Genomic DNA, 17,796 nt, shown 5'->3' on the forward strand with positions numbered 1-17,796 from the left:
TCTCTCATTTATTTGCCTTCATCTTCTCCATCCAACCTATCCCCAGGCAGCCATGCCTACCCCCAGACACATCCTCTCCGGAAGCTCATTTAAGAGCAGATCAGAGAAGCCTCACCCAAGGATGAAGAGGTAGGAGAACATGAGCAGGGAAGTAGTGGGTACTGTGCATCCGGATTTGCCCCCTCAGACCCGTCCATTCAGCTCCTACAATGCACCAGGAAGAGTCTCAGACACAGCAATGAACCAACTTGGCCGTGGCCCTTACAAGTACCCAGGGACCAGAGGGGAGGTGCCTGGCCGCTGGACTGGGCTACCACAAGTCAAATTTGATAAGACATTCCCCAGCATAAAACCCTCCTGGGGGCTCCCAGGCATTCACAGATCCACAGGCCTCTCCTTTTCCCAAGGCTCAGGCTAGAACGAGTGTGTGTGTGTGTCCTACTCACCCAGCTGTTGCTGGTCTTTGTGCCTTTCCTTCTACGGACCTCCCCCCATCTGAAATCCAGTCTCCTGAATGCCTCCCCACTCCAGCACACATCTGTCTATTAGATGACTCACCCGGCTCCTTCTGTGTCCCTTCTCCCCAGAAGTCTTCCCTGATCCCCATCCCACCCCAGGCTGCACAGGGCACTTTCTCCAAAACCCACCAAATCCTGGGTGCTCACCTCTGGACCCACTACACACAGGAAATACTTATTTATAACACGTTTCTTTATCTGTCTTCTCTCTTTGCCCCCCAAACTAGACTGTGTGCCTTTAGGGGAATGAGGGTGTCTCGACATCCCCAAGCCTGGCACGGTGCTTGGTACAAAGAAAGCTCGATCATATCTGTTAAATGTAAGAGACGTGCACATGAGTGCACAAACATCCATGTGAGTGCCAAATTAGACCACTTCAGCAGGAAAAGGAGAGACGCTCCAGGGCCAGATCCCCAATTGTGAGAAAGTGGTGCCACCCAGGAACTGGAACTTATATATTATCAGATATAAATTGCCTTCATCTTCTCCATCCAACCCCTCTGCTCCTGCCAGCTGGACAAACGGCAGCAATGGGCAAAGGGCACATTATCTGGTCAGGCATCTGGGGAGAACTTGTTCCTCCCTAGTGGGAAACTGTCTGTCTGTCTGCCTCCTCCCAGGGTGGAGGATGAGGGTAGGAGATCCAGAGGGAAGGCGCAGAGGGCAGGCTTCGCGCTGCCAAGGTCCCCGAAGGGCCCAGCCGCCTTGGCAGGTAGCCAACCACACCCGGATGTGGTGGGTGGTGAACGGGATGCGCTGGAGAGTCCCTGGCCGGCCTCAGACACTGACTAGATGGGTCACTTTCGCGGGATTCCTGCAAATCGCCCAAGACCAAGGTTCTGGCAAAGGGAGCAGAGCTCGGTTTCCCGCTGGTTTCAGGAGGGGAGGGGGCTTCAGTTTCGGGAAAGGAAACCCTGCAAAGGGAGCGGAGATTAGAAAAGACCAGAAACCTCAGTGGCACCATCTCACCCACGGTTGCCCACCACCGACTTCTCTGGCAGCTTCCCGTTGGTCCCCGCATAGCTGCCTCTCCATTCAGCGTTCAAGTGATGCAGAGGAGAGGGGAGCTCTGGCTGTGGGGTTCCAGTCCAAGTCGGCCACTTTCTGCCCTTGTGCCCCTGAGCGAGTGGCATTCCCTTCCTCTGGGCCTTTGTTTCCGCATCTGTAAAATGGGGCCAAGGTTGGAGTAGAGGGTCTGTAGATTCTCTTTCAGCTGGACTTTGCCAGATCCAGTAGTCTCCATACTGCACGCTCCCTCCTCCACGGCCTACTCCCCCCCTCCCCGCCCGCCCCATCTTAACTCCACCCCCACCGAGCAGCTTCTTTCCCCCCCCCCCACGCCGGCCGCTAGGGGTCACTGCGTCTCTTTGTCAGCGAGGAGGAGGGCGGCTAGCCCTCCGGCCCTCCCGGGGCGGGAAGGCGACCGAAGGGGCACCTCCCGAGCCAGTGGGCCTCGGCGGACCCCGCTGCCCTCGCCGGGGACCCGCCTCCGCCGGGGGCCGGAAGGTGCGCGCGGCCGGGCCGGGGCCGGGCGGGCGCGGGCCGCGCGTCGTGAGCCAGGAGGGGGTTAACGCTAACCCCTCCCCCTCGGTCTGACATCACGGGGAGAGCGGCTGAGAGGCTGGAGCTCGGCGAGTGAGAGAAAGAGCGAGAGCGGCGAGCGCGGCGCGGCTCGGCGCCCGGGCAGCTCCACATTGTTGCGGATCGCCGGGACCCGGCAGCGCGAGCAGCAGCGGCGGCGCGGGGTGGCGGGGGGGACGCGCGGCGCACCCGGCTCGCCCTCCGCGCGCGGAGCCGCACCGCCCGAGCCGCCGAGCCGCGCGCCCGCCCGCCGCCTGGGCCCCGAGCCCACCGCGCCTCCCGCCTGCCGCCTGGGCTCGTCCCGCCGCCCTCGGAGGACGGCCGGCCATGGACGCCTGCAAGTTGGAGCCGAGCGGGAGGGTGTGAGCGCGCCGGGGGCCGGGAGCCCGCGCCGCGCAGCCGGGCAGCCGGGCGCGCCGGGGGTGGGTCCCTCTCCCCAGCCCGGCTCTGCGTGGAAGAAGAGGGCGGGGACCGGCGCGGGGAGGAGAGCGGAGGAGGAGAAGGGGGCATGACTCGTGCAACTTGCGGCGGGCATCCACCGAGCCTCTGAGCCGCCGGCGGCCCGGGGCCGGGATTGCGGCCGCGCCGATCGCACCCAGCCCACCCCGCCCCGGCCGACGGCTACGGCTGCGGCTGACCTGGATCCTCGGAGCGCCCGCCGGCCGGCAGCGATCGACCTTCGTCTTCCGGGCTGGTTTCTGGAGCGCGGGGAGCGCTCTCCTCGCGGCCCCTCTCGCCGGACCCCCGGACCCCGATGGCTCGGATGGGGCTTGCGGGCGCCGCTGGACGCTGGTGGGGACTCGCTCTCGGCTTGACCGCATTCTTCCTCCCAGGTAAGCGCGTTCCGCCTCTGCCTTTTTTACGCCCCCCCCCTCCCCCCCATCCAATGCCTTCCCGGGGCTGGGAGCTGGATGGCGGGCACGTCTGGGTTATAGGTAGCGAAAGGAGCCAGAAAAGTTGGGTCACGGCTTAGGTAAGGGGGGGTGCGGGTGGCACGGCGGAGAGAGAGGATGAGAAGCCCAACAGCCTGCCCTGCAGGGAAGCGGTCGGATGCACGTCTCTGTGTAGCAAGAAAGCACTTTCTTCCGCTCAGTTTTCACAAAAATAATAATATGTAATAGCGTTCTATTTATTTAATAACCAGCTCTCAGCTCGGGAAGCAGTTTGGAAACACTGTATGTTACATAAATGCAAAATAATCACCGTAATCTCCGTCTCAGGGTATGAGACAACAGCCCCAGGGGGAGGGCGTCAGTCTCTCGGAGGCGGTGGGCTGTGGGTCTGGAGGATGGCAGGGGGGCTTCGTCTCTGTCCCCGGCCCCTTTGCCAGACGGCTCCGCGCGCTCGCGCCTCCTCCCGCCCCACGCAGCCCCACGCGGGCGCCGAGAGCCGGCTCCTGCGTCAGAGACAGCTTCTCGCTCACCTGCGGTTCCTCTCCCGGTGGGTGAGGCCCGGGCCACGCGGGCTCGCAACCTCCCGGCCTTGCGCGGGCTGGACTTCACCTCGGAACTCCACTCCCAGTTTGCCGCCGTCCCCCCCCCATCCCCCCCCGCCCAGGAAGCGCCGCGGGCTTGGTGCTAGCCAGGTGGCTGCATGACCCACTTTCCCGAGGATGCCCCCTCGTGTCCTTCCTCCAGGTGCCGGCGGCCGAGGGGTTAACCCGACGCCCGACCCTGGGGTGGCCCGCGGTGGCCCATCTGACGGGTGCGGTGGGGGCGGAGGCTGGGACCGACTGGCGGCGGCGGCGTATTGTGCTGGGGAATGAACTGGAAAATGCGTTTAGGAGGCAAATCCGACCGAGTCCCCTCGCCTCGATTTAACCCTTTGTGTCCCTGGGGAAGCTACCCAGCTCCCACGGTGGCTGGTGACACCAGCGGAGGTTGGGGTGGGGGTGGGGTTCCTCCAGCCCTCTGGGAAGAAACCTGAGACGATCTCCCGCTCCCGCCTGGGCTAGATGGGGTTCTGGCGGGGGAGGGAGGGGGCTTGGCTGGAGCACGTGCTCTGGCCTTAGGGTGGCAGAATAAGGGGTCAGAGTACAGAGAGACCAGCTCCCGCTGGGGCGAGAATACCGGATCGCTGGCAGCGGCCCGTTGGAGATGCCCGTGATGCCGCAGACTCGTAGGCTGGTGTTACCCAGGGGCCAGCCCGGCTGCTGAGTTGCGGGGCTGGGGTGCACCCCTGGAAGGCAGGAACCTGGCCTCATTCAATTCTGTACCCCTTCTGCCACCAGCCTACTGCCAGGGCTCCACAGATCTCGCTGAGTGGCCGATGGCATCGAAAGCACTTTGTAGAGGCCAGCACAACGGTGCCCCCGCCCCTACAGCCTGTGGGGTGCTGCCCTGCTAGGTGTGGGGGGGGAGGGGGCACTGCCCATTTCCAGGGGCCTGACTAGTCCCGTCCCTGGCAGGGTGGTCATGGGGAGTGAGAGGTCTTCCTCTCACACCGGACCTCCTGGGAATCCAGCTGGAGCTCAGGCCCTGCCTAGGACTCCTCTGACCACTGGGGGTTTGGGCTTCTGGGAACCCTTAACTGCACAGTGTCCACACCAGGATTCTAGGGAAAGGAGAGCTTTGGGGGAGCTCTAGTTGGTCTGGCACACCAGGGGTTAACCTAATTCTGGTTGGACAAAGAGTGGGAAGGTTTGGGGGAAAAGAATGAACTCACCCCCATCCTCCCCTCCTTTTGTTGTTCTCTTTCCCCCAGCTTTGTGATACACAGTGGTTAATTCCTTCTTGGGGGGGGGGGGGTGCCTGCTGGAAGCCTGCCCACTCAGGGAGTGGGGCCAGGGAGATGGCACTCCCACCTGACTCAAGTGTAGACACTACCCCCCACCAGAAATCCAGATTGAGGGGTAGGATGCAGACCTAGAACCCCAGCTCAGACAGGCACTTCATAAGCACTCCTCAATTGGCTGTCATTGTCATGGCTGGCTGGCATCAGGGGCAGCCAGAATTCCCCGGGTCGGCCAAGCTCCTGTACCCTGAGCTGGTGCCCCTGGTCCCCTGCAAAGGGAGGCAGGGGGTGTGGTGGTGCCCATCTGACACTTGGATGGAGGCTGGTAGGCTCAGAAGTTGCCTGCCCACACCCCACTTTCTACCCCACCCCACTCCCCACCCCACCCCCCCACCCCCCTGCCAGCTCCCTCCTGAGTGCTCACTGCCGCTCCTCTCTGGGGACTTGCCAGACTGATGCTCTTTTCTGGGTTCTCCTGGGCTGTGTCAGGGAGCACCGACACAGGACCTCTCTGGGGGAAAGTAGGTGGGGGCAGCCCCCAGTGTGTATGATGACCCCCTGACTAAAAAAAACAAAAACAAAAAAACCCCACAACATTCCCAATCTGGCTATTGACGTGTAAACACAGAAGTATGTTTTTACAACACAGACTTTACCAGGCTGGGTGGGGAAGCCCCACGAGCTTCTGAGATAACAGTTCCTACAGGTCAGCTCCGAGGAGAGGGCCAGTAGGGCCTGGGGACTGCACCCTAAAGAGGGCCCGGAGGAACCCTGGGGGGAGGCAGAGAACCTACCTTTGAAGCAGGTGCGGAGAGCTGGTGTCCCACCTACACCACGCCCTCCCTAATTGGCTTCCCCAAACCTTTTGTCTGGAGAGAGCACACACACCCCAGGTGTCATGCGCACCCTCGGAAGACCTGTCGGGCCACCGCACAGCCCTTCTCTGCAGTCTGCACAGAGCTCCCAGAAGGTGGTTTCCTTCGAAACTCAGAGTGTCAGAGCAGCTGGGCCCTTTCCCTCTCTCCCCATTTCTCACAGACAGCGATGTGCTCAGGCTTGCTGGGCAGGACATTATGGCAAAACCAATTCTGCTGGCCTGGGGATTACAGCGTGTGTGAACAGCAGTCTCAGTGCCCGTTTTGGAGGCTGTGCTATGGAGAGTGTCTTGGAATCAGATTCAGGGCCTAATAGCCAAAGCTGGAGGGGAGGAGAAGATATTGCAGAGCCTGGGCCCAGCAGCCCCGGCAGAGCAGCTGCGAAGGCATCTCTGAGCCTGAATATCTGTGGCTCGGGGGCAGGGGGGCCCCTTGTGGTCCCACGCTGGCTGAAAGCGTGGTATTAGTTCCCTCCTCGGCCACCCGGCTTTGCACAATGAATCCACCTCGGTGGCCACTTCCTGACCCAGGACCCAGTTGAATGCCGCCGGGATGATGGCACCAGCCGTTAGGACCCTAGTGCTGACGGCTGAGCCAGTGGGCTGGCGCGAGGGGCTGGGGGTTTGGGCAGAGGGTCTGCCCCAGCCGCCACTGTTTAGCACTGACTAATGTTCATTGTTTGGCACAAACGGAAAACACCCAAGGGAGGTGTGAATATACCGTGGATTTTCCTGATCTGATCTTTCCTGGTTAACCTGGTAACTTGAATGGCTCCTACCTGGGGGAGAGACAGAGAGGGGGCCTGTGTATTCATCTGTTTTACTGTTGTTGTGTTGTCCGTTTGGTTGTTTTTTGTTTTTTGTTTAACTTTGCATGTTGGCCAGGGTGCCAGGCTGGGATGGACGCTAGCTAGCTATGGGACTTAGGCTGGAACCGTTCTGACAGTCTGCATCTTGTCTCGCCGTCAGCGTCGAGTCGGTACACGCACACACGCGTGTGCAAGCTTTGTGTGTTTGTGTTGGTTATCTACAACGCCTCGGGCCCCTGCAGAGCCATGGGCACGAGGGCAAGGAGGTGTTGTTCACTGGTATGTGTGGGTCACCACAGGACTGGGGCCATCAATAGATAGCAGGTGGATATTCACATGCAACTGATTTCTTAAGTCTTTCCAGCTAGGATTTTGTGAGTAGCTCTGAGCCTTGATAATGCCTGTATTGATGCCAGAGTGTCCGGGAGTCGGTTTTGGGAAGAGACCTAGGATTTGCCCTCAGACAGCTCCTTCCAAGATGCGCTGTCGGGTCCTTTGGGGGGTGGGCAGCCTCTATACCGGTTGCTCTTCCTGTTCTGTCCTTGGCTTTAGATTGGACCTCCGCATGCTCACAGGGAGGTGCTCAGCTGGAGAGACTTTACTCTCTTCTCTCGCTGGCAAACATCGTCTGGAACCTGCTGCTCGCTGGGGCCTGGCTTGTCCCACAGCTTCTCGAGATCCCTGCAAGGCTGGGAGGGGCCCTGGGAGATAGGTTTGCAGCTACTGATTTGGCATCTTTGCTTCCTGTATGAATACTTGGGGAGCAAGGGGATCATCTGTGGGGGGGAAAGGTGGCATACTCTGAGCATTTAAAAAGGGGCATGAGTGTGGGTTTTGGTCCTCCATAAATAGCCCTGCAGAACCATACGTGTGCCCAGGTCGGCAACATACATGTGCCTGGAGACACCTGGCTTGTGCAGCAGAACTCGGGAGCCCCCTTGGTGGAAGGGGAAGAGGGCTCATCCTGGGAGCCCAGGACCCTGTGCCCCAGGCTGGCGGGCAGGTGCTTCTCCCCTGTGATGCCCGCCCCTCTCCATAGAGACCAGGTCTGCGGAGCCAACAGCAGATGTGCTGGCTGGGGCAGGAGGTAACTTAAGATCTGAGCAGGGATCACCTTCTGGAGGGAATGCCCTGGGTTGGAGATAACACCCTTTAGTCCAGTTAACCCTTGAAGCTCTGGATTCTATGTGCTGATTTGGGAGATGGGGAAAGAGAAAAGATAGATGGAAAGAAGACACATCAAGCCTAACATCTGAACCCTGACCCATTCCACAAGGAGAGGTGAACTTGGTACAACAGGAGAGACCCAATAAGGACACAAAGAAAGTCTTCCTGACGGCAGGCTGTAGGCTCTTTAGGGCAATGGATAATCCCAAGGTTTATCCTTGGATGGGGAAGGGGGGCAGTGGTATGTATTCTCAGGAGCTCATGGGATCTGTGCCTCTCTAGGGCACGGCCCTAGGGCAGGGCAGCAGCAGTGATCCCAGGTCCTACTCAAGAGAGAATGGCATATGGCTTGCTTCCTCTCCCTGCAGCCTGGGGAGCACCCCATCTTGGCCGCCCAGCAAAGTGCAGCCAGGTCGACTGGGTTTGAATCCCAGCTTGACGAATTACTAGCTGAGTAGACTTGGTTAAGTTTACTTCATAGGCCTCAGTTTTCCCCATCTGTACAATGGGTTTCTGTGAGTACAGCTTTCAAAGGGGGTTGTAAAGATGAGACTGACAGTAAGGTATGAAAAGTGTTGAGCGCAGGGCAGGCATGCGATAAATGGGCAGCGAAGTGGCAGCTGCTTCCGTGCTCCGTGCCTTTCCTCTGAGTGGTCCCGGCCCCCTCTGCATCTGCCAGCGGGACAGTGCCACCTCTGTACTCCCCTGAGGAAGAGCCACTCAGCTGCCTGCCTAGTGCTGACCTCACCACCCTAGTCACCAGCCAGGAGCTGCTCAGGGAGCCCCCTCCCCCTACCTGGACACAGTGGTGGAGGCTGCAGCAGCCCTGGGGGCTCAGGGGGCCTGGTGGGCCCCAGGCACCTGCATGAGCCCGATCCTGGTGGTCGCGGACTCGCACACGCAGCAGGTGCTCTGTGGCCTTTGTTCTGTCACCAGGGGCTCTCCCGGGCACCCTCCTCACTCCCTGGCTACGGCACAGCGAGGCTCCCGTTGCCCATCTGGAGCTCTGGCTGGGGTAGAAGCCCGGGCTGGCAGAGAGGGCCTAGGACTCAGCCCCTGCCCTCCTTCAAAATTCTGCATTTGGGGGAAGGGTGGGCCACTGGACCCTGTCTCCAGCAGTCCACTCATCTGGCAGGACGGTACAGCCAGATCGAGAATCCCTCCTGGCGTCACCCCCTTCTCACTGGTAGAAAAGCCTCTTCCGGTTTCTCCTGTTGCGGATAGAATCCTTTTGCCACTAATAATAAAGATGTCTGTGGCCCTCTTGACAGCTCATGGTTCCAGCTGATCCTCCCAGTAACCCCATGTGAATGGTATTCCTGGTCCTTCCATTTTACAGATGAGGAAAGTGAGTCCGCTTAGTAATTTGCTGACCACCTCCAGCCAGTGTGGCCAAGTCAGGTGCTGGGTCCTCTGACTCCCAATCCAGTAGATGAGGGAGCTGAAACAGGCTGAGATGGATGCATTACAGCAGAGGTTGAGCCGGGCCACGATAGAGTGAGTCCAGTGAGACGGTCATGCACTTCGCCAGCCACCACCACTCTCCCCCTGCAACAAGCCAGAGCTCCCTAGGGAAGTGAGGGATAAGTGAGGACATGGGTCGGAGGGTGGCCCAGCCGGAGCTTACCATGGAGCCCAGGTCAGCACCACAGTACAGGACGCCCAGCAGCCGAATGGCTGGAGTGGGGGGGAAGGCCGGGGAGGGAAGGGTGTCTTTCTAGAAGCTAGAGCATCACCCCCTGGAGATCTGGCCTGAGACGTGGGCAGGGCTCTGGGGTATGAGCTTGTGGACTGGCCTGGGGCCGCAGAGAGGGGAAGGGGCTGAGATTTGGCAGGCAGAGCCGACTCCTTCTCCCAGGCCACTCCCCACCCGGCTCTGGTCTGCGCAGACCCCAGTTTCATTCCCACTTTATGAGGAGTCTCATTACCAAGCCACAGACAATAAAACCTGCCCGGCCACTCTGGCCCGGATCTCATTAGAGGACATTAGTTCCGCTGGCTGGTAGCTCCGCTGGGACACAGCTGCAGGCGTGGCCCAGGAAGCAAAACAGGCCAGTGGCCATGGGCACAAGAATGTCCCATTGGGAGTTTGAGTTCGATCTGTGGGCTTAAGTGGAATGCCTCCTGGAATGTGTGTTCCCCAAGGCTGGAAACACTCCTTCTTGCCCCCTTGGGCCCCCCACTTCTATCCCCTGCCTGAAGGGGAGAAGGACATAGCTCCCCCGCAGGGCCGTTTCTAGGAGTCCGCTTTGTCTGGCAGGACCTGGCCGAGAAGCTCAGCAAACCACCATTCTGGGGAAGAGGGCCTTTGGGGGACAGGGCAGCAGCCCACCCTTACCCCTAGGTCTGAGAGACACGTGCTAGCAGCAGAGTGGGAGTCTGGATTCCTCACAGCCACCTCAGCCTGAATCCTGGCCCATCTTTCTGCCCAGAAGCTGGGGTGGAGACCTGGGACCACACAGTAGAAATTTCTTTCCTCCCCTAAAGATGCACTGTGGCAGCTGACAGCCTTGGCAGGAGCTTGCTGGTCTCACATCCCTCCCGGAGGTGGAGTAACTTGCTCACAGTCACTGTGTTGGAGCCGCGGGTCCCCTCTTGGGGTTCTCCCCACCAAAGACGGGATTACTTCTTGCTTTGCAGATTCTAGTCCCTGTTGACAGCCCCTCTCCTCTCTGTCTGCACCTTCCCCTCCTGCTTTATCTTGATCTCTCTTGCCCCTGCAGTCGTGCATACCTGCTGGTCACCAGAATACCACCAGGGCTCAGTCACCATGAAAACAAGACCAGAGCGAAGGGAAGCCTGCCCCGTCTCAGTGGCTCAGTCTTGTGGAGGAAAGTGAGCAGCAGGCCCAAAGAACTGGTTCTTAGCACACACGAGCTCACTTGTGTGCTCCCATGGAGGGTCACACAGGCCAGCCCACGCTTTGGCACATGAGCTGGTGTGCCCGCCAAGTGAGTCAGCGAAGATAGGAGGGCCGGTCTGTTTGGGCAGACGCGAGTCAGCCTGACTCTGGAGGCAAGGGGAGTGGAGACCTATACGGGCTCTTGGAGCTCCCCAGTAAGGCCCTAGGCTTAGGGCCTTAGTCCTGGTGGCTTGCGGGCAATTGCTCTCAGCTGCCAGGACAGAGGAAGTTCCAGAAGGTGCCTCAGAGCCAAGCCAGCCTTGTAACCACTTGTGGGCCCCACCTCGGGAGGGGCTGCTTGCAACGCCCTTGCTCCTAGGACTCTGGCAGGGGCCCCTTACTCCTGGCTCTCATCTGCCCACACGGCTTCTTGGATGGATAGACCTAAAGCATACGTGAGAAAGACACTTCACAGGCCCGGAGCATCTGCTCGCTGCCCCCTCCCTGGCTCATCTCGCACTGCCCTCCCCCGAAGGCCAGGCCCGCCCAGCCACACACCCCTGTATTCATGCCCCAGGTTTCCCCGCCTTACTTCCCATATCTAAATACTGACGTGAGGGCCACTTCCATCATGAAACTTCCTGACCCCCCCCCGCCCCCGCCCCGCCCCCAGCTGGGGATAACCTCTCCCATCTCAAAGCCCTCTTGCACCTCATCGTGCCACTGTGTGCCACTAATCACTCCTCGTCTTGCTATATGGTCATTCGGGCCTGGGACTTATCATCTCCCCAAGATCAAGAGCTCCAGAGGGACAACGTCCATTACTGATGGATCTCAGTGTCCCCAGGGCCTAGTACAGGGTTGGCCACATCAGGGGCTGCTGGTAGATGCCAGCTGGATACATGGTTGGTCGTTTGGACAGTTGATGACAATGATAGTAATAATGAACTTTTATTGAGAGTACTTGGGTGCCAGACACTGTCGTCAACTTCTTAAATGTAATAACTTACTTAATTTTTATAACAATTCATGTGGAAGGTACGTCTATTCTTCCTTTTTTTTTTTTTTTTTTTTTTACATAAGGAAAGGTGAGGCCCCAGCAGAGGTTAGGTAACCTGCCCCTAGTCACACAAGTGACTTACTAACTAGTTAAGTGGCAGAGCCAAGAAGTCAGGCCCAATGTCCACGATCATACCACTTAGTTAAGCGGGTGGACTGGCGATGGAGAGAGACAGCTTACCAAGCCTGGGAGTAACACAGGACCTTGCATCCAGAATGCCCACCACCCCTGCCTAGTGCTCACCCCCCTGTTCCCTTTGATGGTGCAGGGGTAACCTGATGGGGAGTTATCAGTGCTTATCATCAGAGTCTCGGTGGTCATCACTACTGTATCCTTTAGATACCTTACAGGTACTAGACACACAGTCATTACACCTGGTGGATCCTACTGCAGTCACTGTTAACGTCTTGGGAGTGTTGATGTGGCTATGCTGGAGAGAAATGTCTCGATATCATCACTCATCCCCTGAGCTTTGGGGCATCACTGCTGCCACGTGGGGGCCTCCTCCCACGCTGCACCGTGAGACTAGGGCCAGGGGTAATAGCTTCTCCCAAAGAAGCCGCTGGGAACTACCCCCAGCCGGTGTTCCCAGGCTGCCCCTGGGCCCTGGGTGGGTCCACAGCTCAGCAAGCTGATCCTATGTCAGAGCCCATCCGAAGCTTCTGGGAGGTTCTGGCCTCTCTTGCCCTCACCCAGAGATTCCCAAAAGATGGCAAGGGAGGGGCGCCTACCTGGAGAGGCGGGGAGGATTTAGGGTGTTCACCTGTACCAGCTGCTTGGATCCCCTGGGATGAAAGGGCTGGTGCTTCCTCTTCCCCAGGCAGGTTCAGAACAGGGGGCTGGCCCAGAGGCATGGCGGCCTCGCGGCCTCGCGGCAGGGGTAGAGAACTATCCCAGGGAAGAGGGTCGTGGGGGCAGAAAGATCAAAACGCCTTCCAGGGTCGTGGCGGAGGACTGAGTGACCTCCAGATAGCTCACACGCAGACTGTCCTCTCGACGGTGACCCGGGGCCGATGCTCCCCTCAGCACACCCTGACCCCTGCAGGTCACCACTTGGGCTCAGGCCTCACAAACTTGCTTAATTAGGAAGGTAACTGGGCTGCCAAACAGTCACCTGATATGTTTCGATGCCAAAGAGAAATTCCTCCTAGACCCTCTGCTGTTCTAGATTATCCATGCTCCGTTAGCTTGAATTACGGCAGAGCCTCTGTGGCCCAGACACAGGCCAAAGCTCTGCGATTGGTTCCTGGGGCTGGAGTCTGCCCTGCGCCCAGGAAGTGCTTGGAAGCAATAGTAGGATGGAGGCCTGAGACCCGCCTGACGCCCATCCAAACCTAAGGAGTGCGTGTCAGGGCCCAGGGCCTACAGATGCCCACCCATGTCTTGAGCCAAGCCACTTCTTTGCCCCTCTTCTCTACCCTGTGGGTCAGGCGAGAGTTTTGAGTCAATGGCAGAAGGCTTCAGCGGTGGCTCCTGGGTAAAAATTGGAGCGGAGGCAGGGCCAGGCTTCTCCCGGGTGTAAATAAGATCAGAGCAGAACAGCCATGCTGCACTGGATTATTTTATTATGATTGCCCACCTCCCCCACCCCCCGAACTGTCCTCACCTCATTGGCCTAGATAGCTACATCTCGCAGAATGATGGATGGGCCTCCTCTCCCTTCCCAGGCAGGGTGGCGAGCCCTGCTGCCGAGACGCCCTCCTGCCCGGCCCCTTCCCAGATTTATTCCCTGTGTTTATGCTGCCCAGAGAGTAATCAGTGTCCTGGGCCGGCTGAGCACTCTGATTATCTCCGCTCGATTGATGGATGGGGCTTTGGGGAACTTGGGCAATGGCCCCCTGCCTCCCCCTGCCCACCTGGCACCCTTCCCACCCTGAGTCACCTCCCAGGGGTCAGATGAGGGGTCTCCCTGTCTGTACTGGGGGGGGGGGCGATGGGGGAGGGAGCCCGCAACATCCCTCCCTAACACCCACATCTTGGCCCTGCAGTGGGGGCGAGAACTGGGGAAGGGTCTCTGTGGCTCCCCCTTCCCTCCAGGGAGCCCGGAGCAGGGGCACACAGGGCCACCAGGCAGCTTGCCTGGGGACCAGCACCCCCTGCTCTGCCCAGGAAGATGGCTCGATTCCCCCCTCCCATCCTCTCACTCCATCACTCCTACCCCCTTGGCCCTTGTGTACACGGCTCAAGCCATAATGATAATTTGTGCAGCTTTATGTGTTTCTTTACAAGTGTTTTTATGTCCTCTGTATGTGTATGAGAGAGGTTTATGGTGTGTGTGTGCGCGCGCACGCGCCTGCGCGTGCATGACGTCACATGCTCTGTGTGTATGAGGTCCTGTGCTGTGTGTGTGTGTGTCTGTCTGCTCCTGATTATAGACGCTGATTGCCATCTTCTCCCCCACGGAGGTGGGGGGCTCTCCCCCAGCTGGGGGGTGCAGAGCCTGGATACTGGGGGGGCAGGAAGTGGGGGGAAAGAGGCCGGCAGTCAAAGATGATGACTGTCCCTGGCAGGGTCCTCACTGCCCCCCAGCCACCAGTTAGAGAATGCAGAAGGTCAATCTGAGATAATTGTTTTGTCTATAGGATCACAAACAACTGGTTGGACTCTTTTTTTTTTTCTTCCCCCAGCAAATTGAACCCACTGTTTGTTTTGGAGCCAAGTGGTCTCCGTCTCTTACTACTTACGTGTGCCCACATGTGGATCTGTGTCTTGTCTTCTCTGAGCTTGAGTTCCCTCCACTTGGAAGTGGGTATGTGAGAACGAGAGGCTTAGAAGAGGTAGATAGTGCGTGTGGTGGGATGAGTGCAGTGCCTGGTACAGAGTGAATCTTCACACCACTTGGTGATTATTAGCTGCTGCTTGCCCAGGGAGGTGACATCTAGGGGAGGGTCCGTTCCCTGGGGCTGGGACGCCTGGCCCAGCACACTGCAGGGGTTCCTCAGCTGGGTTCCTCTCCACTTGGGCAGGGTACATCACCTGCGCAGGCCCCTGGGCTCCTGGAAAATCACCCCCACCTCCAGATGGTCCCCGGAAGATGCCCGGTGGTGGCTCTTTGGAACCATCCTGTGCTCCTTTCTTAAAGAGTAGTGGAAGCAAGAGTTATATGCCCTCAACCAAGGAACCCCACGCGCAGGCGTCTGGCCGCCCGACATGCTGGGTGCCAACACTTGTGGGAATCCCTCTGCCCTGGGTGTGTGGTGGCAGGAGGGGGTACACAGGTCCATTCCGGCACTCCCTCAACAGTGTGGGCACTGCTGCCTCCCGTGGACCCCACACTGAGCAGGGAGCAGGGACTGAGCAGCAAACATAACTTCCCGCCCTCCTGGAGCTCCCAGTCCCACAGGGGATGGTATCTGCCCTCTGGCCTCACACAGAGCAGGGGACACCCGAGGGTGCCATCTCTTAATGCCTGCAGGCCACAGGCCTGGCTGGCTGGGAGATGGGGAGAAGGAGCTGGGGCCTTGTGGGCTAATGCCCAAGTAAACCTGTCACTCTTCCTAAGCCTTCCTTGCTTGGCTCTGAAGGGGCAGGTGTGATGGGGCAGGGGACTGCCTTCTTAAAGCGGGCTACACTTCTGAGCCCATTCGGTCCCCTCCTGCCCCCAGGTCTGGGAAGAGCCTCCCAGCTGGGCTATTAGCTGAGGGTAACTCCCTTCCCTGCAGGATAGACAGGGGAAGTCGGATAGATAGGGGAAGTCGGGAGAATCCTGGCACTGGAAGGAGAGCAGATAATGTAACACCCATTCACTTCTTAAAACCCCTCAACCCCATCCCTGCTGGTTGGTTGAACATCCAGCTTCAGGATGAATACCCCCAGTGACGGGGGACTCAGCACCCTACGTGGAAGCCCCTACAGCTCTGAGTGCCCCAGATGCTTCCTTGCACTGAGCTGAGATCTGCATGCCTGAAGCCCGCACCCGTGAATCCAGTCTCAGCCTCCTTGGGATCGGTGTGGAGCACATCTGATCTGGCACGGGATGTCCTTCCAGAGGGTCTCCCGCCCTCGGTCTTACAGAGGGTCTCCCGCTGTCAGTCTTCTCTCCCCTGTGCTTTTGGCCAACTCTGACCGACCTGGCCATCTTTGGGGCTCTCCATGGAACCAGGTCATCGAGATCCCTAGCAGCAGGTGTGGGGCCCAGAATGGGGGCTGACCTGCCCCGGGAGTTTGGCCCAGGATCCCACAGGCACTACAACCATCCAGGGATCCGGGAAGAGGCAGAGCGGGTTGGCCGCCGCCACGCTTCCCCACCTCCACCTCACCCCTTCCGAACCCTGTTTTCCTTTGGATTAACAATAAATTGCAGTGAAAGATCCGCTTATCTCCAGTGGGAATTAAGGAATTAAGTTGGTGATGGGGAGAGAAGGGCCTGAGAAAGGGAGCATATTGCACGGTTTCAGGGCATGGAGAGGACAGTGGGGAGGGGCTGAGGAGCAGGACCCTCCGCCTGCAGTCTCTTCGCCCTGCAGACAGCGGGAGCAGCCCCTCATTCTCCCAGCAGCCTGTGCCCTAATGGGGATGGGTGGGGGCCTGTTGGAATGGGTGGGGTCCCCCGTGGGAGGCAGTGCACCGCAGGGACTCCCACGTGGCGTGAGCTTCTGCAGCCTCTCCCATCGCCCACTAGTGCTTCGCCGCACAGGGTGGCCTGTCGCGGCCCTAGGAGGGCGAGCCAGGGCATGTGGCAGGGTGAGGCACCCCGCTGTGGGACATGTGGTACGGATGCTGCGATCACCCCGGGGCAGCAGACCCCTGTGACCCACTCTGCTTCTCTGATGGATTCCCGTGGCCAGTGCTTAAAGGAGTCTTTCGCCCCTGGAGAGTCTGGGCTTCTCTTTATCCTAAAGTTAACCCGAAGGCCTCCTTCTGGAGTCCCAACATTGCCTCTGCCCTGCTCAGCTCCAGAGCCCCTTCTCCCACATCCCCCAGGCTTGCCCGCTCCTTGCCACCCTCCCCATCATCAGACCCCTCCCTAGCAGCAGATTTGGGAGTGCCCCTTGCCAAACCCTGAGGCTAAAAAAGGGAGAGATAAGGGGCTGAGCTACCCTCCAGAGAGTGGGGTGGGCGTGGGGGTTGGGATTAGAAGTGAAGAGGGCATGGATCCCAAGGACAAGGCTGCCTTCGGGGTCATCCAGACCAAGCCCAAATCTAGTTTCAATCACTGTGATCCCAGTCTCCACTGACACCCTCCCGGGGGCTGGGAGTGGGAGTTGATGTTCACCAGCGGCGGAGGCCGCCGGGTGGGGCACGGGAAGATAAAGAGCAAGGCCTGGCTGGAGATAGTGGGGGGGGGGAGGGGGTGGGGGGGGCGGGGCACAGAGTCCTAGGGATGCTTGGGATTCAACACTGAAGGGGTGAAGCCAGAAATGGGGCTCTCAAGTCCAGGAGTCTAGCTGGTTAATAATTAGTAGCTCTGGTTAATCATTGGTGGTTTTTCTCCAGTTTCAGCTCCCCCACCCCTGCCCTGGGCCGCCCCGTCTCCCCACCCGCCCCTCCCCCAGCTGGTTTCTGGCCTCCAGAGCCAGTGTGGTATTTAATCTTCAAGAGAGATTAGTGGCCTGCATTAGCTGACCGCCCCCCACAGGCTGTTTGGACGCCCCTGGGTATTTCCGGCTGGAAGGACAGGCCCTGCGACCACCCCAGAAGGCACCTCCAGCTATTCTTCTGAGCCACTGACCCCTATTGACTCACTTGGCTGACCTTGTAGGGTCCTGGGGTGACCCTGTGGGTAATGCTTCCCTAATCCTTTAGGTGAAGTCAGTTAGTCAACAGATGTTTATCTGCATGTGCCAGGTACTTTGTGCTGAGAAAAAGTACTTTAAGCAGCTCAAACTGAGGCTAAAGACTTTATTCAAAGGCTAATGTGCCTCAGGGGGCACTGGAAGACCAGGTAACTCCCCAAGTGAAAACAGGATTGGAGGTGCAAGGGTGAGGAGGAGAGGGGAGCTGTGTGTCCTTGAGTTTGGGCTTTTTGGTGACATTTTCATCTCCAGCTGCTAGAAAACTTCCTCTTGGGTTGTGAAGCTTCCGTGCCTCTCCCTCAGGATCCTGGGTGCTGTCCCACCCTGATGGCTGCCCAGACAGCTCCTTCTAGACCTGTTTTTGTAAGTCAAGTGCTTAGGGAATGGGGAGGTGGGAAAGGAGGCAGGGCCTTAGCCAGGGACACGGGGAGCCTCTCCTGCCTATTTTAATCCTTTGCACGAGCTGGTGGTGATGCA

At 58.9% G+C, this 17,796-nt stretch overlaps 1 protein-coding gene across 1 annotated transcript in view; it reads left to right on the plus strand.

Annotated features, from left to right (window-relative positions):
* The first annotated feature begins 2,127 nt into the window (after positions 1-2,127).
* NECTIN1 (nectin cell adhesion molecule 1) overlaps positions 2,128-17,796 on the plus strand; it is a 63,595-nt gene continuing 47,926 nt past the window's right edge. The window contains exon 1 of the mRNA XM_081799301.1: positions 2,128-2,932. Coding sequence (XP_081655427.1) covers positions 2,854-2,932 — 79 coding nt within the window. The 5' untranslated portion in view covers positions 2,128-2,853. The remainder of the gene's footprint in view (positions 2,933-17,796) is intronic.

Source organism: Leptonychotes weddellii, chromosome 11, assembly GCF_054177405.1.
Source record: "Leptonychotes weddellii isolate Sample4059 chromosome 11, ASM5417740v2, whole genome shotgun sequence".
Lineage (NCBI taxonomy): Eukaryota > Metazoa > Chordata > Mammalia > Carnivora > Phocidae > Leptonychotes > Leptonychotes weddellii.